The sequence below is a fragment of the Cinclus cinclus genome, chromosome 18 (assembly GCF_963662255.1).
Source record: "Cinclus cinclus chromosome 18, bCinCin1.1, whole genome shotgun sequence".
In the NCBI taxonomy this organism is placed as follows: domain Eukaryota; kingdom Metazoa; phylum Chordata; class Aves; order Passeriformes; family Cinclidae; genus Cinclus; species Cinclus cinclus.
In genome coordinates, this window is record NC_085063.1 from 14,424,918 (window position 1) to 14,450,757 (window position 25,840).

At 44.0% G+C, this 25,840-nt stretch overlaps 1 protein-coding gene across 1 annotated transcript in view; it reads left to right on the top strand.

Moving 5' to 3' along the window:
* The window catches only part of ATP9A (ATPase phospholipid transporting 9A (putative)), a 44,644-nt gene that overhangs the window by 3,538 nt on the left and 15,266 nt on the right, over window positions 1-25,840 (top strand). The window contains exons 2-15 of the mRNA XM_062504792.1: window positions 3,505-3,649; window positions 3,957-4,070; window positions 5,740-5,848; window positions 10,943-11,001; window positions 11,864-11,915; window positions 12,462-12,556; window positions 12,890-12,970; window positions 13,163-13,238; window positions 15,263-15,339; window positions 15,930-16,090; window positions 16,808-16,950; window positions 17,656-17,768; window positions 19,525-19,737; window positions 24,828-24,989. Coding sequence (XP_062360776.1) covers window positions 3,505-3,649; window positions 3,957-4,070; window positions 5,740-5,848; window positions 10,943-11,001; window positions 11,864-11,915; window positions 12,462-12,556; window positions 12,890-12,970; window positions 13,163-13,238; window positions 15,263-15,339; window positions 15,930-16,090; window positions 16,808-16,950; window positions 17,656-17,768; window positions 19,525-19,737; window positions 24,828-24,989 — 1,600 coding nt within the window. The remainder of the gene's footprint in view (window positions 1-3,504; window positions 3,650-3,956; window positions 4,071-5,739; window positions 5,849-10,942; window positions 11,002-11,863; window positions 11,916-12,461; window positions 12,557-12,889; window positions 12,971-13,162; window positions 13,239-15,262; window positions 15,340-15,929; window positions 16,091-16,807; window positions 16,951-17,655; window positions 17,769-19,524; window positions 19,738-24,827; window positions 24,990-25,840) is intronic.

Genomic DNA, 25,840 nt, shown 5'->3' on the forward strand with positions numbered 1-25,840 from the left:
TCCCAGGATTGTTCTTCAGTCCTTCAGATGCAAAATGGAGAAGGAGAACATGTTCCTAAACTTTTATAGAAAACTTTACATTTCTGTAACTTTGTGATTCCTATTCTTGGAAAGTGCACGTTAATTTTATCAGCGTTTCTCAGCAGCAATGTAAACTCTCAGCTGTTTTTTTAGACGATCTTTCCCTTTCCAGGATGCAGATTTCATGATGGAAAATTGTTTTATTATTCCTAATAATGCAAATAATTCTCTGCCAGGAACTTCCTCGTGTGCCACTGCCTTTGCTCTGAGCAGAGAATTTTATAGTAATGAAGCAGTCCTTTCCCTCATCATCTGCATCTCTAAGACTGACTTAAAAATAGGGGTGGTAGCCAGAGAAACAGCAGATCACAGAGCTACACAATGCCTGCAAAATTCTTGCAGGGAGGGACAAATATAGTAACTGGAAAAAGCTGACAGCTCCAGTCAAAAGGACTTTTTATTTAATGGGCACCAAAGCTAGTCTGAAAACACACTTGTATGTGCTCAGAGAACTTTGTTTCTGGTGCCCATATGGATAGATTCTTCTTTTTTGCATTAAGATTTTTCAATTTCTAGAGGAGAATGGGAAAAGGAGAACTACTCATCTTATTGATTCTTCCCCAGTGAAGTTTAAGATGTCACTGAAAAGTTTAAAAATAATTAAAAATTAAGGCAATTGGCTACCTTTGGGAGGAGTGATAAATGTCTGGCTGCAAGAATGATGGCATGGTTCCGTGCTTGAGAAATTACTCTGTTCTAACCAAAACTTCATTTTTCACTTATTTCAGCAATTCATGGGCTGGAACTTGAGAAATTATTTCCTGCTAATGCAGGGTTTGAGTGGTGAATTGCTCTGTGCCCACCCAGCCAAGCACAGGAGAGGAAAACACAGTCACAGGGTAGGTGAGGGTTAAATCCCAGCACTGGGGACGAGTAGGTTCCTTCAGAACAAAAATCTTGGAATGTTTATGGGGTAAAAGTCAGGTTTTGCTGGCACAGGAGCTCCTGGCTGAGGCTGCAGCCCTGGGCTGTGATGTTAGTGGGATTCCTGAGCTGGGATTGCTGAGGAACCTCCCCAGGCCAAGCTTTGCAACGTGGGGCTCCCAGTGCTGGTTGCAGTATTCTGTTCATTGGTGATTTTTTAATCAAATACTTTACAGAAACCTCGTGCTGCAAGGCTGTGTAGGAGACTCCAGAAATGCTGGATGTTCTTTGCTTGGGCATCGATGCTCCTGATATTTGCCTTCAAAACTTGCTAGGCAGGAAGTTTTTCTTTTGTTTGTCTAATTAGGTTTTCAGTTTGCTTTCCCTGTAATTCAGGAGGTTGCAAAAACTGACTGCAGCCAGGCAGGGATTTCACACACCTGCTATTTTTACTCAGCAGGTTCTCCCATGCCATTTCTTGTTTATTCTTGGAGCTGCATTATTTTTAGGTAGTAGCACAGCATTTGTAAATTACCATTCTTACAACAAGTTTCTTTGTGGTGGAAATGCTACAAGGGGTCACCCTATTGTAAATATTATGATATAGGTGTGGGAGGAGTTTTGCTGTTGAGTACAATCCATGTAAGAGACTCAACCTCAAAAATAAAAAAAGGTAAATGGTTTTAGATGTCTGATTGCAAGGACTGACTGATTTTTCCTAACTGGAAAGCATATTGTGATGAAATAGGGTGTGTGGACACCAGATTTGCTCCCTTGGGTAAAGCTGCTTTTTGGAGCCTTTTCTCCTTTGTGAAAGAAGGAAAACCACTTTTTCTCTCTCTCTCTTTTTTTTTTTTTTTCCTTCCCTGTAGAGCATATCTATATTCTGTTGGAATCCAAATACCACCATTTCCACTACTTTCTGTTTGAATATATTCTTAGTTCTTCACCTGCAAACACAAAAGCCAACTGCAATTAAGAGGTACCCAGCTCATAAAATACACTTTTCTGGTAAAGCTTCTCAGTTTGAGTGTTTAACATCGATTTTACTATTTGTCTGGTCTTGGTAACCAACTGCCTTTCAATGTGGGTTTTGTACATAAATGAGGGGTAAAAGAATGTGCTAATTAGTTTTCTTAACAAACAAAAATTGCTTGTAGAGGTGACAAAAATGGAGAGTTTCAGGGGCAGTGGTTATATTTAGGGTATTCATATTAATTATGGTTATAGGGAGTAGTTAAAGAGGGAAATGCAATTAGAAAAGTTACAAATGCAGAATAACAGGGAATGTCCCTATGCAGAGGTAAGCAGGCATGGCAGCAGTGCTGCTGCAAGTCTGTAGGAAATCAGAACTCTTATGTATGCCTGAGCATGAAAACATCTCCAGTTAATTCATTCCAGTGATTTGATTTAGGTGCTCGCTGCTCTCGTGGCTGGAGCTGTTGCAGTCTCTTGGGCACCGTGCAGAGCCTGTGATTCCCTGCTCCTGCAGCCCTGCTGTGCAGCCCTGCTGTCTCATCTGCACTTTGCTCTCAAAGCTGCTCTCAGAAGAAAACCTTCCCTGTGCTTCGGGGGCATCTCTACACTCAGGCTTAGCTTGTGCTTGGCACACACTAGAGAAAATCCACCTTTTCAGGGCTCGTCTGTGACTCTTCACGAAATAGAATAATTCCCAAGTAGTTTGATTAAGCAGAAGTCCTTTTGTGTAGTTTCCAAAGCCTGTGAGAAATCATCTTGCCAGTCAGGCTGGTGAAGCTTCACTGAATCTCGTGGTGACACCTCTTTATTTCTTTGAGTTTTAATCCCTTTCTGTACTCAGGGAACTGACTTAGCTGATAATATTACTTTTTATTTGCAGCCAGCAGGGCTTGAAACATTAAAAAATTAAGTTTTTTGTTGGTAACCACCTTGTGTGGTGAGTTGAGAGCTCTGCTCGTGTATCCTCTGGCAAGACAGGCACTGGCTGAGTGCTTTGTGCACTTCCTTCAGCAGTTATTTCTTTGTTAGCTGTGCACTGAACTGAACTTCTGGGGCAGAACTCTTGGTTCAAGAACAAATCTTTGTGGCACATTCTCGAAGGATGTTTTCTAAGAGCTCTGAAGCTTTTGGTGATCAGTGTGGCTGATGCTGGCTCTCCCAAATGTCAGTGCAATTCAGTAAGTCTGTTCTTAAAGGAACAAGGGTGTTGGGAAGAGATTGGCTTTCAGAAGGAGCAGTGACAGCAGAAAAATGTCCTTTTTGGGGTCTGGGAGGTGATTTTGAACAGAGATGCTTTTTCAGAGCACAGGAAGGAGGGCTGATACATCTTTGCATCTTTCCTGAAGGACCCGACCTCAGATTGGTTGCATGCCTGGAATAAAGGTTTGTAATGTGGGGCAGGGCAGGGTTTTCTTCACCAGAACTGGTGTGAGCAGAGAGCTGCTGGTGGCCTCAGTGCCAGGCTGGAGGTCCTGGGAGGCACCTGGGGCTGGTGCAGGTGGGCCAGGGGCTCAGGGGGTGCGTGACCCAGAGAAGTGTCTTGGAAATGAACTCATTAATTCACTACTGGTCCTTCTGCAGGTGCTGTGAGTGCTTAAGATGCTGTGGGAGGAGAGACCCCAGGCCTCGGACTGTGTGGCTTGGGCACCCAGAGAAGAGAGACCAGAGGTACCCTCGCAATGTCATCAACAACCAGAAATACAACTTTTTTACCTTTCTACCTGGGGTAAGCATGAATAAAGTTGCTTTTCATCGTCCTACCCTGATGCTTTCCCCCATTTTTCAGAATTTATGGTAGGTAAGCGTGGAATCTGGAGAGAAAATGATGGGGTTGTGTTTGGTTGGCTTCTTGTAAAAACTGCCTCAGGGCAGCAGCAAACCAGACACAGAACTGTCCTGAGTGTCCAGGACTGCTTTAAAGCTGCCCCAAGTCAGCATTTAGTCACTAGGAGAGCATGCAGAAATGTTTCTGGTGGTTACTTCAACATGCACAACATCCTTCCTCCTCTTTTTGTCTGTTTTTGTTTTTTTAGGTGTTGTTTAACCAGTTCAAGTACTTCTTCAACCTTTATTTCTTGCTCTTGGCCTGCTCTCAGTTCGTGGTTGAGATGAGGCTTGGTGCACTTTACACATACTGGGTTCCTCTGGTAGGTCATTCAAGCTTTATTTATCCAAGAAAGTTTTGGTGTTTGACAAAATTTCTTGTGCTGCTTCTGCTTTTCTGTGGGGTGTAAGTTTACACCTTAAATAATATTTTTAACTTGCTTGCTGAGGCCTGTGCATGTTGCAGGGTTTAGACTTGCAGTGCAGTGAGATCCCTGGTAAAAGCCAGAAAGAAGTGAAGGGGGAGCTTTGGGACACTGCTGTTAAAAATCTATTTGTTTTAAAGCCTGGATCTCCATGAATTCTCTCTTAAATGCTATACTGCATTTGCTGTGTGAATCTGCTGTTGGTTTTGTAGGATCCTGTCCTGTAAATTAAGTAAATTGAAAATACATGACCACAGAGGATCTCTCTTTCTGTTGTACAGGCAGTTGTGACTTGAGTGTGCCTGGTGAGCAAATTAGAACTTGCATATGAGCTGCCAGAAAACAGGATAAGAAAATTCTTTGTTCATTACTGCTGCTAGTATGGGTGTTGGGGCTGGAATGACACACGAGGTAACACAGTCAGTTGTGGGAATATTTTGGGGTGATTATTTGAAGGCTGTTTAAACAGCTGAAGCCTGAGCTGTAAATAGCTGCTGCTATTTTAGTTTTATTTTGGAAAGCAGGTAGGAATTTCTAGGTAAATGAACGAATGCATTTCATTGCTATATTAATTAATTAGATCACACATTCAGATATATGTACGTACTAGAAACCTGCAGTTTTTGGCATCACCTTGCTCCCTTCTTAAAGTTCCTTACTGACAGAGATAATCAGCAGCTGGTTGCAACTTTCAACACAAGTTGTAAAATGTTCATTTTCTGTGATGCATGAGGAGTGTTTTAACTCTTTAGTGAGTCTGAGCTAATAGTCTCTGATAGAAGCTTTGTGATGCTAGCCCATGAAGAATTGGTTTGCATTAATTAATATTTTTTTATAGAGAGAAGGATGTGATGTGGGCATTTCCTCATGGCAAGAGGAAATGAAATTATTGCTCATATGCACAGAAAAGTAGGACTGAAGCCCCAGTCAGGCAAACATGTAATTATACCATGAGTAGTGCACATAAATCTCTTCAGAGTGTCATTTGTGTAGGTGGAGTGTCTGTATACAGACTCATGAAGGCACATGCATTTTCTGTTTATCTGTGTATATAAAAAGGGGGTTATGCAGATTGCTGTATCAGTTTCCATACAGAGAAGTCTCCCAGATGAGTTGTGCTGTCTTCAGAGGCCCTGAGGTGGTGAGCACTGAGAACTGAGGGATCCTGCCTTGCCTTGGATTTCTCAGTCTTAGTTACTCAGCTGTGAGGTGAAATGAGATCTGGTGCTTCCATTCCTCAGGGAAACTTCACAGAGATTTTCATGGGGATAAACTTTACAAAGATTTGCTTGGGGGATTACCTTTACAAAGATGTGCTTGGGGAGAGCACCATGGTAAAACTGGGAAGTTTCTTAAGCCCCGGGTCTGTTTTTAAGCAGCTGCTGCATGTTTGGTTCTGGGGGTTTGCACATCTCGCTGCACTGATTCAGGCAGATCAGACAGAGTGAGGAAATGCAGATTGTTGGCGTTGGCACTGATAAATACTGCTGTTATTAGAGGCAGATGTGATTTTTTTTTTTCCCCCTGACCTTTTCATCCCTGCTGTTTGCCCCCGTGCTGCTGGCAGGGGTTTGTGCTGGCTGTCACCGTGATCCGCGAGGCGGCCGAGGAGATCCGATGCTACATGAGGGACAAGGAAGTGAACTCGCAGATCTACAGCAAGCTCACAGCCAGAGGTCGGCTCCGTGGCTCCGGAATCCAGCCCTGCTGACAGCCAGAGGCAGAGTTCAGGCTCTGGGAGGGGGCTGGGGGCTCCCAGGCACGTGGCTTGGTGGCCACGCTGCTGCTGGGGTCCCGGTGGCCGCTCCTGGGTGGTTCCTCAGCAGGCTCTGCTGGAGGTTGGGGTTTGCCGAGGGGTTCGTGGGATGGTTTGGGTGGGAAGGGACCCTAAAGGTCACCCGGTGCCACCCCTGCCGTGGGCAGGGACACCTTTCATTGTCCCGGGGTGCTCCGAGCCCCGTCCAGCCTGGCCTGGGACGCTGCCGGGGATCCAGGGGCAGCCACAGCTGCTCTGGGAATTGTGTGCCAAGGTCTCCACACCCTAAAAAGACTCCGAGGTGGTTCCTCAGGGCTGGCAGGATCAGCTCCTGCATTTCCATGCCCTCAGCCCTGGCGAGTTTGGAGCCCTGGTTTGTGAGTGCACCCAGCCTGGGGCTCAGCTGAGCCTGACCCTGCTCTGGCCATTGTTCCGAGCTGTGCTGTACCTAACAAAGACATTTAAATTCTCATTTCAACAATTCAGTGCTGCCTCACTGTGCAGTTACCCTTAATACCATGACAAAGATGGTGAGGCCAAAGTTTTGTTTTAAAAAGGGGATTTGAGAGTTTTGGTTCTTTTCTGTTTCCAATTCCTTAGTTATGAAAGTTTATGCCCCTGAATTAAGATGCAGCGATGTAGGTGTAGTAAAAATACGCTGAGTTTGTAGGAATAAGGCTGCTTTTTAAATGTAATTGCCTAAGGCTGGATATATTTCACATGCCAGGGGTTATGAGGCAGCTCCAAACCGGGGAGTTTGAGTTTCTGAATATTAAATCCCCTTTTAATAACGTGTTCTTACTACAACACTTAAAATGCTTGGCAACCAACAAAAGCCTCATCCAAGAGGGGAGTACTACATCTATTTAAAGATATAAAAGAGTTGCCTTCTGGATTCTATTCAATGATCTATAAGGGGCCTGACCTCTCCTTTAGTTCTTTTCATATTGCTATTACGTTTCCCATGAATGATTTCCCTGCCCCCAGTCCTTTAACTTTTCTAATTTTGTGAAAGAAACCAAGGAGGATTGGCAGCTGGGCACTAGCTGAAAATCTCAAGCCACTGTATTTAAAATGGATTTTGTGCAGAAACAGGAATGAGACTCTGTAGTACAGTTTAGAGTAGAAAAACATGTAGAAAATTATTTATGATTGTCACATGGTTTGGGGCAAAAAGTAATTTTCTGTCCCTCACTGAATCTCAGTACTGAATTTTTTGGTAGAGCTGATCATCTCTTTTCCACTGATTAAAAACTCAGCACCTCTGGGAATTACCTAGGAGCAAGGAAGGGCCTGGTAAGGCTGGGGATGGAAATTTGGGGTTTGATTTATCTCACCCCTTTGTACAGCCAGAGGAAGGAGCTGGGTTTTCAAGGGAGAGTGTCAGCAGCTCGGAAGCAGAAGCAGCAAACATCAAAATAAATTTGGAACAGCTGATCTGAACAATTAATTTTCAGTGTAGCTGACAGTAGGACTTGGGCTATTTAGAGGCTGTTTCTTTTTTAGCTGCTGTTGAACAGCACAGGTCATGCAGGGTTTTGGCACAGCCATGTACTGAGACCTAATGGCAAAAAAACCTCCACCCTAAACCGTTTTTATCTTTTTACCCAGAGGATCCATTTATGTTCCAAAATGATGAAAGCAGCAGACTTCTGGAAAGCTTTTTTTTTTTTTTTTTTTTTTTTAATTTTAAGTGGAAAGCTCTGCGTTTAAAGGACAGTTGTTTGGATTGTTATAAAAAAATAATCAAATTTCAATCCCCTATTCATAAAGTCACAAGCCTCCCTGTGTTCAGGGGTCTGTGTTCTGATCTGCTTGATGGAAAGCTCGAACTGTGCTTGCAAATTCCTGGCTTGTTTTTCTTCTCCTGCAGCCCCCCTTGCTGGGTAACACTGCATAATAGAGAGAAACTCCACAGAAAAGTGGGAAGGGACCTCCTACTGAGGGGTGCTGCTTAAGATACAGATCATTGGCATTTACCAGCCATAAAAAAAACAATATTTTCCCAAACTCTGTGAGTCCTGCTCCTCAGCATAAGGCTACAAAAGCCAAAAGTTTGGTGCAGCACATCAAACAAACCCACCCCCCTCCTTTTCTTATTTTTTAGATGCGTTTAACTTGTTCTAGTAAACCTCTGGCTTCATCTTTAATTTGAAATTAAGTGTTTGGATCTATACTTCAGTGCAGCTTTGCAGATCTATTGTGAAATTTTGATTTAGGTGGTTGCAGGATGACAAAGGGCATCTTTTCTGGATAATATATTTATTACTTGAAATGATCTGCCTCTGGTGCCTCCATCATGCTGCAGATTTGGTGATAATTTCAAAGACCATAGCTTAAACTGGAGCAAAGTGTTTGCATTTGATTATGTTTACTTTCTTTTCTTTAAAAAGATAAATTAGGATACAGCAAAGAATGAAACAAATAACGAACAAATTTTAATGATTTATTTTTTGAAAGAGACATCAAGACCAGTTCCTTTTAAAAAAAGTGATAAACACCAACTTCTATTCTGATTAACTTAAGGAAGTACAAACTGAAAGTGATATAAATGATAAATAAACCTGTATGTGTTTAGAAGAAACATTTCAAGTCACACTTAGAAAAACAGGAGTTTATAATTACAAAAATACTCAAATAACAGAGCAATAATGGGAAATGGAACAGTTGTGCTATTAGCTGGTTTTAAACATGCATGAGAAAACATCCCATGTTTAGGTGGCAGTTTCCCCACAGAAAGAAAAGGGAATTACAGAATTCCCAAGATCAAAATAAAACTAATTCAAGTAAGTTGCTTTATGGGAGTCCTGAGTCAAAGGAAACATCTGGTCCTGGGCCCTCTTAGCAGGACGTGTGGTGCACACTGCAGAGATGTCACCCACGGGGGCCAGGGAGGCTGCAGGAGCAGAATTGGCTACCTCAAAAGGGCATCTCATTTATCCAGGAGTTATAAAAACGTGTTAGCAAGGTCCCCTCTTTGTCTTGCCCTCCAACAGCTGAGGTTGGGAGGGTTGGTGACCAAGACAAATCTGCTTCAGCTGCTTTGGGTTTTCTCATGTTGGAGAAATTTTAAAACAGATCGTTCTGTTTTCAGAATAATGATCCCAAAAGCCTTTTATGTATGCAGTGATAGGAAATCATCATGTTGCAGCTTTGTCCAGGCGTTAATTTTTCTTTTGAAAATGAGTTTTTGCCTCGTTAAGGAAAACCTTACAAAAGTAAGTTTGCCTGAATCCTGCAGGTAGCGCTGCTTCTGCTGACAGTCACCAGATAAATCCTTGGGATCTTAAAGAGAATACAGAAAATATGCTTAAACAAATCCACATCTTTTTTGCACATTGGCTCGGGAATGGCTGTGCCTGTGTAGGGAGAGCACACAGTTTTGGGGGTTTTTTTCCCCCTTCCCTTCCTTTGCACAGGAGAATATTCAAAAGCACTTTTTGTTGTTTTGTGAATAACCGTATTAAAAGGGGAGGAAGAGATGTTATCTGTCAGACCCTTTTAGTGTCATAGTACCTAACTTTGTATAGCCCATACAGAAGACTGCCAGGGATGCTTTTTTTGATCCTCTTGGAGTGCAGCTTTTCTTTTCAAGCCCTGGCGTAATGGACTCTTAATCCCCAGTTTGCTTCCTGCCCCGGCAGAGATGTCTTTAGCCCAGCATTCATTTTGTTTACCTTTTTTTTCTAATTTTAATTTTTTTTAACCAAAAAAACCCCAAAAAACTTTAAAAAAACAAACAAAAAAACAACAACAAAAAAAACCAAACTCACAAGGCAAACTCCAGAATCTATGAAAGACCTATGAGATATTTGTGAAATGGGCCATGACTGCTTATAATTTGTAGGAATAATTACAGCATGCAAGGAAGTCTGCATTTATTAGCAGCAGTGATGAAGCATGTTGTTAAGCACACAGTGTGTCACCAAAGCAGCAGGCTGCCCCCAGCCCAGAATGGCTTTCATTGTTAATTTGGAGCAGAAACACTGAAGCATATCCTGAGAAGGATGCTAATGAAGGGACTGGCAGTAGTAAAATCCCAGTGACCTTTGTGCTTTGTGCTAATTTCTATTCCCCCTCCCTTCCCCCTGCTGCTTTCCCCCTGAGCTGCTATCTGGCCAGTTAGCCCTGAATTTTGAGGTACAGTAGGAGTGTTGTCCGTGCCAGGGTGAGCTCCACGTGCCTCCCCCACTTCCACTCAAATCGCAGCAGATTAAAGAGGCTTTTGTTGAAATACAACAGACACGTAGAGGCAGGGTTCAAATTAACTGATTATAAATCACTAGTTAGTCTGAGAAGCCAAATCTAGAGCTGGCTAATGATTTGAAATTACTAGCCAATTGTTAAATTAATCCCCTGTTTTAAAGCAACTGGGAAATGTTTGACAGCTGCACAGGAATAAATATTTACATGATTTCTGTAGGACCTGTTCTCTGCTTGTTTGGCTGGTCCTGCAAGAGGCAAAGGAGAGGTGGCAGAGCTGAGCCAGATCCTGGAGCTGCAACAGGGCAGGAAATGAGGCTGGATTTTGGATGAACCCATTGTACTTCAGCATCCAGGCTTTGGTTTGAGAGTCGAGCTTTACATTTTCAGGCACCTGAGGAAAAGGAGTTGGATTTGATGGTTCCCTGCTGTAACTTTCTGTTCTTGCTCTGTCATCTGCCTGATGCTGAAAGTATTTTTGGATTCCTGAGTTAAGCAGTACAGAAGAGGAGTTTAAGGAGTTGTTCCAGAGTTAGGACTAGGGAGTGGCTGGGGCTTTCTGCAGCCAGGGCTGAGGTCTGGAGCTGGTACAAGAGGGGCTTTCAGCCCTTTTTGGGAGACCCAGCCCTCAGTGGGAGTAGTGGGCTCAGGAAGTCTTTACAGGGCAGCATTGCCCAGTTCCTGTGGTAGAAACATTTCCCATTTTTGCTCCCGTAGTGCAGTGGGAGGAAGGGAGGGGAGGAGCAGCACGCAGCACTCCAGACCCTGTCCTGTCCTGCTCTGCTCTGACACCAACACCTTTCCTTTGCAGGGACTGTCAAGGTGAAGAGCTCTAACATTCAAGTGGGTGACCTCATCATTGTTGAAAAGGTTTGTCTTTATAGTCACCTTTCCTGTGTAAAGCAGTGTTTTTTGTTTTTTTTTTTTTTGCAAGGCCTTAGAAAATGAGATCTGAATTCCTACTTACTTTGCAATAGGCTTAAAATATCAGGTGTTGAGCACAAATTAAAATATTTAGTCACTTTACAGGGTTCCCCCACCTTACCAATAACATCATTGTCTTTAGAAATGAGGGCACATCTGTAGGCATGCACCTATAACCTCATTTTTTACTTACACCATAGCAAGATAAAAGAGTTTCCCTATCCTTTCTGTGATTGCTGGGCACAGGTTAAAAACCTGGAACAAATGCAGCATCCAAGTGTTTATTTGGGTATGAGCATTGCAGTTCTGGGAGACCCAACGATCCATTTGTAGGCACTGGTATATACATGTATGTGTTTTCCCCTTTGTACAACTCTTAATGTTTTTAGAAGTTATTTTATGTTTTTTCCACCCACTCTCTGCAAGCAGCTGTGACCTCTAAAACCATCAGTATGAAAACAGTACAAAAAGAGAAACTTGGTAGCTGCAGATTCCAGATACAGCCTTTCTGCTAACATGGGACTCCTTGAAAGGCAACCAGCACTCATTTAAGATTTCTTCATACTTCTAGAATTACTCTCCAACCCTTTTGTAAACCTAACCCTTGGGTCTGGTCAGTGGGAGCTGGCACCAGTTATTATCCTGCACTTGGAATTCTGCAGGGAAGCGAGTTCAGGATTCAAAGCAAACTGAATCCCAAGCTCCAGGCTGACAAAGGAATCCTCTTTGTGCCTTTGCTGCTCTGGGGAAGGCGCTGCACACGCATGCAGGGCTGGCTGCACAATAATGGCCTTTCTTCTCCTCCCAGAACCAGAGGGTCCCTGCTGACATGATCTTCCTGAGGACGTCGGAGAAGAATGGTAAACATCTGGAACCAATTGTCAAAATAGCCATTAACCTTTCACTGGTTGTTTGGAGAAAATTATCTTTTGGAAATGTGGAAGAAGTAGATAATAGTAAAATTTTAGAGAGAGAGGGAACTCAAAGTAGCTTTATGGACCACCACTTCTCAGGATGTTATACTCTAGTTTTGTTTGCTGATCAAAGAACGTAGGGGTGTTGAGTCCAGGGTAAATGAATCTGGTTGCATTTTAGATGTATTTACTTGCTGCTCAGGCTTGTTTTGTTTGGTGTGGGATAAGGAAATGTTTGATCAGAAGGATTAGAAAACAGATTAATGGGAACATTTCAAGTGTCTATAAAAGTATAGCACAGAGAGTTCTGGCCTAGTGGAAGGAAAGGAATGCGATGCCAGACCATCACCCTTTCATTATTAACAAATGTAAATCAGACACAGCTCCCACAGAGAGGAGATGAACGTCCTAGAGGGGAAGCCATGCCGTGAGTTCTCTGTAGATGTGCCTAGGCAGAGTGGAAGCATCCCTGAGTGCTGTTCCCATCCCCAGGGTCCTGCTTCCTTCGCACGGACCAGCTGGACGGGGAGACGGACTGGAAGCTGCGGCTGCCTGTCACCTGCACCCAGCGCCTGCCCACGGCCTCTGTAAGCTCCTGCCTGCAGCCCGCTGCTGGGCAGCCGTGCACATGCTTTACCTGCAGTCGTGTGCCTGCTGCAGTCCTGCTTTCAGGCTGCAGTTTCCTTTCTGGGACACCTGGTAAGGCCCAGGAGTCTGTCAGGTGTCAGCGCAGGAAATGCCCTCCGTGCTCTGCTGCCCCGGGGCTGTTTTCTGTGGGACGCTTGGGCTGCAGTAGGTGTCAAGATAAGTCAAGTCTAAATCGTGCTAAGTGACTCTTGGTGAAGCATTCTGGTAAAATTTTTGTACGTTGTTAAGCTGTGGCTGGCTGATGGGAAGTGATAGATGTGTCTGTTTGATAGGACCTGCTGCAAATCCGCTCCTACGTCTACGCAGAAGAGCCCAATATTGACATACACAACTTCGTGGGGACCTTCACCAGGGTAAGTCTGCTGGCACGGGCTCAAAATCAACCACAGGTTCACCAGGGCTTATGAAAATTCTCCATCCTAGCAGAAATCCCTCTGCCAACTCACCCAGCATCCCTCTCCAAACACCTCTGTGGGACTCTTCTCATGCCCTGCTCTTTTGCATTACTGACAAGTTTGTTTATTTTTCTCTTTTTCCTGTTGTAGGAGGACAGTGACCCTCCAGTAAATGAAAGCTTAAGCATAGAAAACACCCTGTGGGCCAGCACAGTGATTGCATCAGGTAAGCTGGAGACCCATGTAAAATTGTTTTTAAGGGAATATGTTAACAATTTTTAAAGGTATTTCTGTGATGGAATAATAATTCTGTCAGTTGGAGAAATTAGCAGCTGGAATGAGGTTCCCCCCTTGTCCTAGCACCTCTGGGGAGCTGAGCTGACATCTAATTGCCTCTTGGACATTCCTAGATGAGAAAGAAGTGGAGTGGCCTTTGGGGCCCTTCTTTAGCATCTAGGAGCAGAATAGCACTTAATTGCTGTGCACATTGACATCCTAATGTGTAACAGAAATGGTGTCAGATGGATTCTGGGAACAGAAGCTGAGATGAAAGATTTCCAGGTAAGTGCTTCTATTGGGTTTGTCCTGTATACTCTTTAAAAAAAAAAAAAAGGAAAAATATAAGTCTTGGACAGATTTTGACTCATAGATACGATAAAGTTCCGAGCCTGAGATTAATCAGTGCCCCTTTGTAGAAGCTCATCAAACTAAAAGCCTCATTCCTTTCCTGCCCAGTGTGTTTGCAGTAGCTGAAGGAGAGTGGAATTCTGGAGTCCAGTTCTGGAATTAAACTTGTCAAATGGAGAGACATGACAGTGCATTTGCAAGTATATTTTCAAAGGGGTTATTCAATTGAGTGTTTGAAATGGCCATAAACCAACTAGGAACACTCCTTTTTTACAGATCAATGTGTCTTCAAGCTTTTTCTAGTCCTGGCAGGTGCCTCCTCTCATTTTGACTGACTTATCAATACAATACTCGAGTATGTTTCTCTGTGGTAATAAGAAATAGCACGTTGTAGGTTCTTTCTGTCAGGAGAAAATGTGGATATTGTTTTTCTTCTGCTGTGAGTGGAGGCTGTGGGGTTGTGGTGCCATCTCACTGGGGCAGGCCCTGTAAGATGAAGCAGAGCAATGTGTCTTCCTCCATCTGCTGCAGGAGGGCTGGGTCTGACTCTGGCTGTTTGCACTGGGTTTGGAGTAGCTGTGCCATCTGCTGATCTGAGTTGTGATGATCTTGCCACCACCTGCCATCTGGCTCCAGCGATTTGTGGTTGTTTTTAGGGGTGTTTTTTTAAAGGAATGTTTCTCAGCACATTTTTAGAAACCACCTCTCTTGAATCAGCCTTATTTAAAAATAAGTCACTTGCAGTTTGTTCGAACTTTGATCTTTAGTGAGAGCAGGGAATAGTAGGGTATAAAGTAGCAATATATTGGCAGTATTGCTTTTTTAAGAGTTGGTTTTCTGCATTTTTACAGACTCCTGACACTGGGCAATAGCAGCTTTTAAACTGCTGATGGTAGATAGCTTTTTTTTCATGGCTCTTTGCAAAGTGTCTTAAGAGAAAACCCATAATTTCTGGTGCTAAACTGAATTATCTTTCTGCAAGAAGAAAACTGAGAACTTTGTTGCTCTCAGCTCTTTAGCAACTGTGGGACAGAGAATTCAGATTCACTGATGGGCTCCCAGCAGCTCCATCTGTTACAGGAAGGTAGGAGTTGGTATGATTCACTTTGTGGTAGGAACAGTATTTAGATGAACACTTAAAGGAAATTGTGGATTTTAAAATTAGGTAATTCTTCTTTGAGCGCTGGAATTCGTTGGATTTACTCTGATTGTGTCAACCTTTACCAATAAATAACCATAGCCCAGAGCTGGTTTAATTTTCACACACAATGAACGGTGGAAGGCAGCACCAGAGTGGGACTGCAAGTGGTGGGAGGAAATCCAAGAATTCCTCCATCCCTAACAACTTTTATCTATAGTGTGGAGAGACAAGTGGATGCAAAGGGTGGTCAGGGAAAGTAGAGCAGAGCTGGCTGCTCTTCCCATGAGCTGATGGACTCTTGGTGCTGCATCAAGTCCAACCCTGAGACTGAATTACTGCCTGGGAGGATGTTTCCTGTTCCAGTCTGTGTTTTCATAGGTGTTGTGTTGCTTTTTGAATTTCTGGTTGCTTCTGAAATTAGCCTGCTGAAAATCCTTTCCACCTGACCAGTATTTTTATGGGGAAAACCTTTGTGTGTGCAGGTACTGTGGTGGGAGTTGTGCTCTACACAGGAAGGGAGCTGCGCAGTGTGATGAATACTTCCAACCCAAGAAGTAAGGTATGGTGAAGAAACAGGTTTATAATAAATAAATGGATCATTTTTAAAAAGAAGACCCTTCCAAATAGTCTATGTACACATCAGAGGGGCAACCTCATAGGAATAATTTGTATTTTCCAGGCTGTGATTTAAGATAGTTACCATAACAGAACCTATTTCTCCTGAGTTTTAAAATCCTATTATACATGTGTCTTCTCACTTTCTTTAAGGTTGTCAAAACCATTGTTTTATGTGTTTGTAATGAGATAGTCCCAGTTAGAATAGAAAGGCTGCTTTTTGCTGCATTCTTCCATCGTAGCAAAGCTAAGACACACTGCAGGGATGTTTACACAGCCTGCAGCTTTTGGCAGCGTGAGTGCTCTCACACCTCTGCATCCTCTGCTCAGCTTCTAAGGGATGGAAATCTCATTTAATAAGTCAGCAAGAGTATTGATTATAAATTTAAATGTGTTTGTAGTGTTTGGAAAGAAGAGAAGCTGACTAGTGGGGAATGGCTCTTTGGATGGAATGGCAATTCACTTCCTTTGTGAATATTGCACTGAGCTGACGTCTTCATCTGTGTGCCTGAAATCTCTCTCCTACTGTTCTAGATTGGCCTCTTTGATCTGGAGGTGAACTGTCTCACCAAGATCCTGTTTGGGGCTCTGGTGGTGGTGTCCCTGGTCATGGTGGCCCTTCAGCACTTTGCAGGCCGTTGGTACCTGCAGATCATCAGATTCCTGCTGCTGTTCTCAAACATCATTCCTATCAGGTGAGGGGAGAGCTGGGAATGTTTCCCAGCTAACACTGCCTGCTCTGGGTGTTCTCCTTGCTTCCATGTGGGACAGCACCTGAGCTCTTACCTGTTCCTCATTCCACACCTAAGCAAGGCTAGAAATGAAGTTCCTGTTCAAACATAGCAATTGCTTTGTTTTTTCTGCTGAATTTGTTCATCTTATTAACCCATTCACTGGCTCAGGCTGTGGATTAGGCATTTATATTCCCTTCTCTCAGTGTTTGGACTACCTGATTACTGTGATAAGAACAAAGCAAAAAATGGAAAAAGAGAGTCTTTTATACAGAATATAATGTATTATGTATTTAGAGGGCAATGAAACTTTAATATTAGATTGTGCTATATTTGTAAGTAGATTAGTAACTTACTTTGGGTGCAGGACTGGGATTCGTTTCAGCTCCATTTTTAATCTGCTCTCTGGTATCCATCACTGTCCTTCCTGTGTCCACCTTCCCCTCAAATCATACCTGCTCTTCTCGTGGTCATTTTTTCATCTGTCTTTGAATCACAGTGTAATTACATTTGCCACCAGAGCACTTACTTTGAATGAACTTCTCCTGAAATTCTCCTTTGGCATCTCAGATGCCCTGTGGAAGTCATCTTTTCATTGCACTGTGGCAGTTCACGAGGCTTTTTTCCAAAGTTTACCTGGTGGCACTTTTCATTTTCCTTTTTCTCTTTCCTCCTGTACAGTTTACGTGTGAATCTGGACATGGGGAAGATTGTGTACAGCTGGGTGATCCGCAGAGATTCCAAAATCCCTGGCACTGTGGTTCGGTCCAGCACCATCCCTGAGCAGCTGGGGAGGATTTCCTATTTGCTTACAGACAAAACAGGTATTGGTGCAGAAAATACAGCTTTAAGTCATGGCATGTTGTTTGGATTTTGTTGTGGTTTTGGCCAGGAAAAGAGGATAGTGGGAGATTTCTTTGGTCTGGAAGAAATATGTATTTCCTGTCACTTTGACAACATGATTTAATCAGTTTTTGAAACAAAGTTCTGCTATTTTTTGTCCTGAATGTGCTATAGGTAAGGTAGGACAGGAATATTATACTACATGAAGGAATACGTACAGCACCCTATTAAAACAAAAGCTGAGGTTAAGATAAAATTCAAATCAACTTTTTAGAGCTAGTTTTCAAAGCCAGGTTAAGATAACTTGTATAGGCAGAAGCTGTCTGCTGCTGTCCTTACACTTTTGAAGCTGAACTGTAATGAAAAGCTTGGCCTGATATGAAATACTGGTCTCATTGGAGTCATTTCCAATTTTCTTTTGGTTCCAGTGGGACCAGAACTATGCTTGCAGCTCCTGCTGGTGGGGTGCATCTCATTTATTTATGCACCCAAATTCCCAGGAGAGTGAGCCCTCAGGTTTGTTAATACTGGGTTTTCTGCAGCCTGGGCTGTGCTGGGAGTGGTGCAGTGACCAGTCCAGCTGCTGGCCCAGGTTCAGATTTCTCTGTGCCCGAGGCACAGCCAGGTCAGGGGCTGTGCAGGGGAAGGGGGGTGTTGTTCCCATGCCATGGTGCTGCTTTTCCCAGGGACTCTCACCCAGAACGAGATGGTTTTCAAGAGACTCCACCTGGGCACGGTGGCATACGGCCTGGACTCCATGGACGAGGTGCAGAGCCACATATTCAGCATTTACACACAGGTACAGTTAACTGCATTCCCTGACTCCCTGCCCCCAAAAGTTGTCTGCATCTCTGGCCTAGTGGTCAATTAATGCGGTGGGGATCTGCTTATGAGCTGCTGTTGGGAAAGTGTGAAGGTCATTGGATGCTTAATGCATAAATCATGTTATGATTGCTCTTTATGTTCTGTGGGTTGTTTCACATCACATATAAGTGTGTGTGCCTGTGTCCTGTTTCTGAGGTCTAAAATAACTTTTATTTAGATATCCAACTCGCTCTTTTCTTTCTTCTTCCTAGTGTTTGGTTCTTCTTTTGGTGTATAGACCCTTAAATGACAGAACTGTATTAAAAAAGAAAACAAAAACCACCCCCCCCCCCCAAAATCACAAACCCCCAGACATCAGCTTTATTTGCCTTCATTTTTTACTAAATCCTTAGAGAAGACTTGACTATTGGTTAATTACTTGCCAAAGTGTCCAGCATTTTTCAGGAGCATTTGGGTGAGTGACTAGTACACTGTGTGAGCAGTGCCTGAGTGCACTTCAGCTCAGGATTTTGCTGTTGCATTTTGGCAGCAGTCCTGATGAGCAGTGATAGTAAATTTGAAGTTCTTATGGGTCCTGATCACTAGAGTGGAAAATAACGTGTGGAATTACCCTGGTAATGGATATGTCTTATAAAACTTTCAAGTGAGAGTCCTTATAATGAGAAGCATTTGCTGGCCATGATTAATTTTCAACTGTAGTTCTTATTCTTTGCTCTTATTTTTACCATGTTGTGGCCCTTTGACCTGGAAGTGAAACTTTTGTCCTCTTGACACTAAAGGTTAACAGAGCAGGAAACTGGATCACTGTGTGTCCCTTCTTCAACTGGGATAATTTAGTAATTGTGCAATTATCCGAAGACTCCCATTCTGATACTAAAAATAGTATTAAAAAATAAATGAATGCAATTAAGATTTTCTAGGTCCATACGAGTCATCTGTTTTGTGTTTTCACCAATTATGTTCTCTTGCACATGAAACCCAAGTCACTCTAAACTTCCCAAACCACTGCTCTTTTGTGGATAAAAAGTGGGGGTTTTTTGGTGGAGTAAAAAAGTGGTTTCTCTGAGTCTTTTGAGGTTGGTGTGTCACCCTTTTTTTCTTGAGAGTGACCAAGAGGCAGACCTTTTATCTTCTTTGGACAGTATCAGATTGGATGTGCTCTCAATTGGTAATCACATACAACTACCTTTCCAGCACAGATAAACATTAAGATCAATAAAATCCAGTTTTGAAGCATATAAGCAATTCCTTTTGGTGTCCTGGTAGTACAAATAATATAAGATCCTTAAAAAAAATATTTTAATAGTTAAATACGGGATTTGTTTTGTTCTCTTTCCTTGGGCTAATCTGATATGTTACGATTTTGGATAAATTTTCTTCCCTTTTGCCCCTTGCGTCACGTTTCGCACTGATTTCAGATTTCTGTCTTCACTGCTTGACTACTGTCAATACCACTGCTGTATCTACTAGTTACAGTGAGTTATTTGTGCTTTTCAGCCTTCAAGGCAGAGGCACAGAAGGGGATGGAAGTCCAAATGGACCAGTCATGTACTGGAGTTGCAGTAAAAAGGCTTTTTCTCGGTGTAACAATCTTGGGGGCCTACAGGATCTGAGTGAAGGCGTGAGCCGAGCACGGCCGGTTTCTGGGGACGGGGCCTGCGCGAACTGAGCTCAAAGTTTGGTTTTGTCCCCGCAGTGAGAGCGTGCTGTGTTGTCCCTTGTCCCCCCAGCAGCCTCAGGAGCCGCCGGCCGTGAAGGGGCTGTCCCTGGCCACCAAGGTGCGGCGCACCATGAGCAGCCGCGTGCACGAGGCCGTCAAGGCCATCGCGCTGTGCCACAACGTCACCCCCGTCTACGAGTCCAACGGCGTCACCGACCAGGCCGAGGCCGAGCGCCACTACGAGGACTCCTGCAGGGTGTACCAGACCTCCAGCCCCGACGAGGTCAGCCCTCTGATTGTCCCTGTGCCTTGCTGGCTGTCCCCAAACCCCACAGTTCCCTTGGGAAGCGCTCCATTGTCCCTCTGGCTGTCCCCAAACCCCACAGTTCCCTTGGGAAGCGCTCCATTGTCCCTCTGGCTGTCCCCAAACCCCACAGTTCCCTTGGGAAGCGCTCCATTGTCCCTCTGGCTGTCCCCAAACCCCACAGTTCCCTTGGGAAGTGCTCCTTAGCCAAGGGGGTGATATTTTAATGTGTTTATTGCTCTGAAAAGCTGTGAATAGGTTGTAAGTGCCCTCTCTGCCTGAAGATCCAGACTGGTATCTCTGGCTCTGCATCACAGAATTTTGCCTCTGTTTTTTTGTTTTTTTCATTTCAATGCCATGAGCATGTCTGATAAATTATGAGCAATCTTATCTTGCCTGGGGGAGGACAGCTTGTGGAAGAGGGTTGGAATGCTCCCACAGCTCAGCTCTGTCAGGTGTGTGACCTTCCTGCCCAGTGAAAAGCTGTAAAAATCACTGTAACCACGGCACATCCCACGTGCAGGTGCCAGGTTCATTCTGAGGAGAGAGTGAAGTGCACAGGTTTGTTTGAGAGCAAAGCCAGTTCTCTGCCAGCACCCAGTGCAGCCAGGGCTGTGCAGGTGGCACAGTGGGGAGAAGCTTTAGAGCTCTGCAGAGACTCACTGGAGACTTCACTGAGCCTTTGCGAGATCAGGTTCAATACAGGAATTACAGCTCAAGTGCTGTTTGCCACCCCCTGCAAAATTTGGGAAATGTAATTATAGCGTTGTTTCCTTCTGTGCCAAAGACAGGAGGAATGAAATGTAACCACGTTTCATTTCATGTATTGGTTATGCTTTGTGGATACATCTTCTAATGCAACAAAAGTAATGCATTTTGCTTTATATTAATTTGTACAATTCCATTTTTCTCTGTGCTGGAGAGAGACACTGAAGTTTGAGACTTCCCCTGAGAATCCCATTGACAGTGTAAGATCAAATCACCCTTTTGACTACATTCAAAGGGTTCTCCCATGTATTGCCTCAAACCAACCAGCTTTGCCTCTGATAATAACCTTCCCACCTTTGCCATCAGCAGAGAAGCTGGCTTGCCTCATTGTTTGAGAAATGCTTTGCATGGAATTAAGTGTCCTCGTTGGAAGCTCAGCTGAGTGAGGATTTTGGGGCTGTAGTGCTACTGAAAGGCTGGCACAGAACTGGTTTGCATATTTGCATACATTCAAAATATTCTCTATAGTGTTTTTCTCCCAAAGTAGGCAATTAATTAATTTCATAGATTACCTTCTGTGCATTATCTAAAAGCTGCATTTCTGCTGTGCCTCCTGCGTGGCTGTGGCTGCAGTGAAGTGCCAGCAGCACCTCCTCCATGGCAGGGTGTGGGTGTCCTGTCCCATGCTGGGCTGGGCCAGGGTTTGCTTCCCTGCTCCTCTAGAATGTGTTGCTCTCCCCTGAAAAAGCAGCGTGCAGAAAACGACTGCCTTTGCAGTGAAACGAGTTCTGAATGATTTCCAGATGGTAATTGTTGTGATCTGCATCTAAGTTTTTTCTTTTTTTATCCTAAAGCTTACAGGATATTTTTTGCACAGGTTTTCTGTTTATTTACATGCATACTGTGGTGTACAGTGATGTCAGTGATTTTTCTTTTGCTTTTACGCTTTATACTGCTCTGCCCTTAAAATATTTACACAGCAATTTGTCTGAAATACCCAGGGGATATTGTTTATTTGTTTTACTATAGCATGATAACTAATCCTTCCAAGATTATTGTTTAAATTCTTTTTTCCTTTCTTGTGATATCTTAAGTAGAGAATTACAGCAGGTTCAGAAATCAGATATGTTTTGCTGCAGTGAGGAAATCTTGTCTGTAGGTCTTAGATATACAAATATTGTTAGTATGTCATCCTAGATGGTACAAAATGCAGGAGCTACACAAGTGGAGTCCTTGAGAAGGGAGTAATGCTGTTAAATAACATTCCCTGTAGGGGAATGGCTTTGGACTCCTGTTAAAGCCAGCCTTTGAAATCCTATATCAATAAAATATTGCCATGGCAGGGAAGGTCAGTTTATGAAATGAGTACAAAAACTTGTATTCTCTTTACTTTAACAGCAAGGGTAATTTCTACCAGTTGGCATAGGATTCATTTCCTGTAACAGAAAGCAGGATTTCCTAAATTTGTTTCCTGTGCACGCTGCTATTTAGAAGTCTTGAAGTATCTTTATTCAGATATCAGTTACAGCCTTGGGGCTCTGCGAGCCAGTTGTCAGTTGTAGCCATACAGTAACTAGCAGGGGAAATGAAATAGATATAATCTGATCAGAGATAAGAGTGCCTGGGATTCCTGGGCAAACAGTCTTTAACCCCGACAAGGGCGGCAGCTGCCAGGACATGAAAGGGTGCAGGATCAATTGGTCTCTGCCTGCTGTCTGCCTGCCTAGGCAACCTAAAGGGGACCCTGCAGAGAGCTCATGGCACAGAAGGATCAATTTGTCTCTTCAGAATGAAATTTATTAGTCGATATCCACTTCACTGGTGGCTTGGGTAATTTAATTGTCTGAGAGAGCAAAGTTGGAGGATCCTGTGCTGGGCTGCTGTGCTTTGAAATGCTCAGATTATATCAGGCCTGGCTTGGTTGGAGCTGCAAAATGCTGGCAGGGACTTCATTGATTTCCCTCAACAGTGAGCATGGGCTCCCTTTAAGGTGTTTGAGGGATTTCGAGCCTGCTTTTAATTCTCCCCCCTCTTAAGTTGTGAATATACTTTTGCATCTTGAGTATTTCTCATCGTTCTGCTGTGGCTGAGAGCACCTTGAGTTAGCTGTTGGTAGGGGACAGAGCAAACCTGTTGTGTCTGATATGGAGCTGGATGTGCATCCCATCCCAGAGAGTGCCAGAAGAGCTGTCAGTGCTTCTGATGCCATGGGTGGAGTTGTCCCCTGGTGCCACCTCTGACGTGCTGCTCATCCATTTGTCCCTCTGCACAAGGCTTTGCTTTCCAGAGCTTTATAGGATTGCAGTGAGCTGCTGGCAGGGAAGGAGGAGGAGGTGTCTGTGCAAAGATCTTTAACAGGCTGAGCTGGGAGCAGAGGTTTGTTCCTCTGGGCACTTGGAGCTCACCAACACAGGCAGAAGAGCAGCCAGGGCTGCACATGCTGAACATCACACGGCATCATGCTGGAAATAATTCCCAATAATTGGTTATTAACTAGAGTGTTACAAAGCCAAGCTCCAGCTCTGCTCTGAGGCTGCTAGGAGGATTATCTAACTGCACACTTTAATGCACTGAGGATGGCTTGAAGAAACTTTTGAGAAAGATAAACGTGAAAGTCTTTGATTTGTTGTATTCTTTGTGAGTAAGCCTGCACAAACTTGTTAATATTAAGCCAAATATTGATTCAAATTGACTTAAAGGTCTTTCAAGGCAAAGCCAACTCAATTACTACTTTTTTTTTTTTAATCTGACAATTTAAGACTACTTTATGAAAGGAAAAGTTTGGTTTAGGTTTTCTTTTAAACTTTTGGATGAAAAGGAGCTGAGTCCAAAAAGCTTCTTCCATTAGTCCTAATTTTATCAATTCATTAATAAAATCTCAACTCCATGTGAGTATTTACAGGTTCTGATTTTATTTGCATCTCTTGTACGTGGTTTTCCAGAATCCATTTCTTTTTTAACTGAGGTATTTGTGGTCGCTTCAGGCAGTAGAGGCAGAACCTGAAAGGCAGAGGGATAATTAACCTTCAAGTCGACAGCAACCATGTGCCCAGCACTCTTGTGCCTTTGAAAATGTCACTGTAAAACACTTGCAGTATTTCATGTCTGTTTAGGGAAAGGATGCCTTGGTCCTTTCTGGGGGCCAGTGATAGATGGGCTTGTGTCAGCTGCTGCTCCATCTGTTACTGCCCAGACAGCTTCTGGAGTTAAATCTCAGCAAGCCCAGCCTGAGATGGATGTGTCAGCTGAGCTGGCCACTCTGGGCCATTCTCAGGGAAGCAAAATAAAGGCTTTGGTCTTCTGGCATGGCTCTGGTTGCAATTGAGTGAAGGCTTGTACACAACTCAGTTTTGTAGGCCCTGAAATAGTAGAGGCTGCAATCAAAACGATGCCCACGTCACTTCAGTTAAACCTTGAACAATCTGGGGGTTGTTTTGGGTTTTTGTTGGGGGGGTTTACTTGTTTTTTAATGTTTAGGGAGAAGGGTTCTCTGCTAAGAAGTATCTGAGAATCTTCAGCTGCCTTGCTGAAGGCTGCAAAATTGTTGAAATCTGTTGAGCTGTTACTACTGAACACATAGAGAATAACATAGAGCTTGTTTTATTTGGGAGTTTTTAATATGAATTTTTAATGTGCTGCATTAGTGTTTCTGGCTTTGAAATTGTAAATCCAGGGTGAATGTATCCTTTTGAATTCTTAATTTCATAGACAGCAAGCTGGGAAATCACTCTTTCCAAAAGTAAATGTTTGTAAAAGGATTTCCCTGGTGGAAACCATGGAGGTTTGGGCACCCTAGGGCTGGGTGGAGGATTCCAGTGCCTGCCCCTTGCTGAGGGTTGTCCTTTGAAATGAAATAATGGAATCATTTAGATTGGAAAATCAAACTGAGCATCGAATCCAAGCTGTGCCCAGTGCCCACCTTGTCCCAGCCCAGAGCACTGAGTGCCATGTCCAGGAATTCCTTGGACACCTTCAGGGACGGGCACTCCAAACCTCCCTGGGCAATTCCAAGACCTGAGCACCCTTTCCATGGGGAAATTCCTCCTGGTGTCCAGTGGAACGTGGCAGTGGAAGGCAGGGAGGTGACCGTGGGCAGTGCCACAGCTGCATCAGACACGAGCTGGGCTGCCCAAACCCTGCCAACACTGGCAGGAAGGGTCTGGGTCAGGAAAAAGCCACTAGGAAGGAGCCATGGAGGAGCACCCGTGTTTATCAATGGACCTGTTTGATAGCACTGTGAATGACTAATGAATTAATGGCTGATGAGTTAAGGACCGATGGATTCTCTGCAGCCAGCTGCTGTCCCTCCCCTCGGGAGGTGTGATGTGGCAGGAGCCCTCACCGTGTCCTTCTCCTCTCAGGTGGCCCTGGTGCAGTGGACAGAGAGCGTGGGTTTGACTCTGGTGGGCAGAGACCAGTCCTCAGTGCAGCTGAGGAGCCCAGGGGGGCACATCCTCAACTTCACCATCCTGCAGATCTTCCCCTTCACCTACGAGAGCAAGCGCATGGGCATCATCGTCAGGGTAAGGGGCACGTGTGCCAGCTGAGGGTGGGGCACGGGCACACCTGGGAGGGACCCTGGGCTCACCTGGCCTGAGGTGTCACCCAGAGCGCAGGAGGGCAGCCAGGCAGGGCTGGGCTGTCAGTCAGGACAATCCACTCCCTCCGTGGGCACGACACAGGTGACACACTTGGAAGAGTTTGGGAAGCGAGCACGGGGCCAAGAGCTGGGGTGGCAGGGGAAGTGAGCTGGGAGGCTGAGCTGGTACACGGTCATCACTGTGCTAAATGTGGGAATCCTGAGAGCAGGGAATGCACTGAACAGACACCGAGTGCTCCCACGGACACCTTGTGCTGCAGGGGGTACCTGTGACAAGGTGTGTATCCAGGTCAGTACAGCAAGTGTCAGTGCTCCAGATTAATTACTTCTATAATGAAAAATATCCGGAGACTGGGCAATCTTTTAATGACCTAGAATTAAAATACTAACAACAGAAGAGGGAGGACTAAAGAACCTCCCTCCTCATTGCTTTTACTGCAAGTGCAAGCTTTTGATGAAATGCTGTTTCATCAAAGATACAAGAGGTGGACAAACCATCAAAACCTGGGTGAGCCTCATTAAATTGTGTTTTTATGCTCAACAGAAGTGAATGCCCTGAAATTTTCTTACCTTGAGTGTAAGAGTGCTCCTTTTCTCTTCTTTGATTTGAAGTTTACTCCTTTTAAATAACCTATTATTTCTCTCTTCCCTCACTAGAAAGAAAAAGGTTTCTAGTTCGTACTTCTCTGTCTAGATTTTGCATTTTGTATTTTAGGCAAAACCAGCAAAACTCCCACTTGTGGTCAGTGGGAGCAACATCAGGCCTAGATCCTG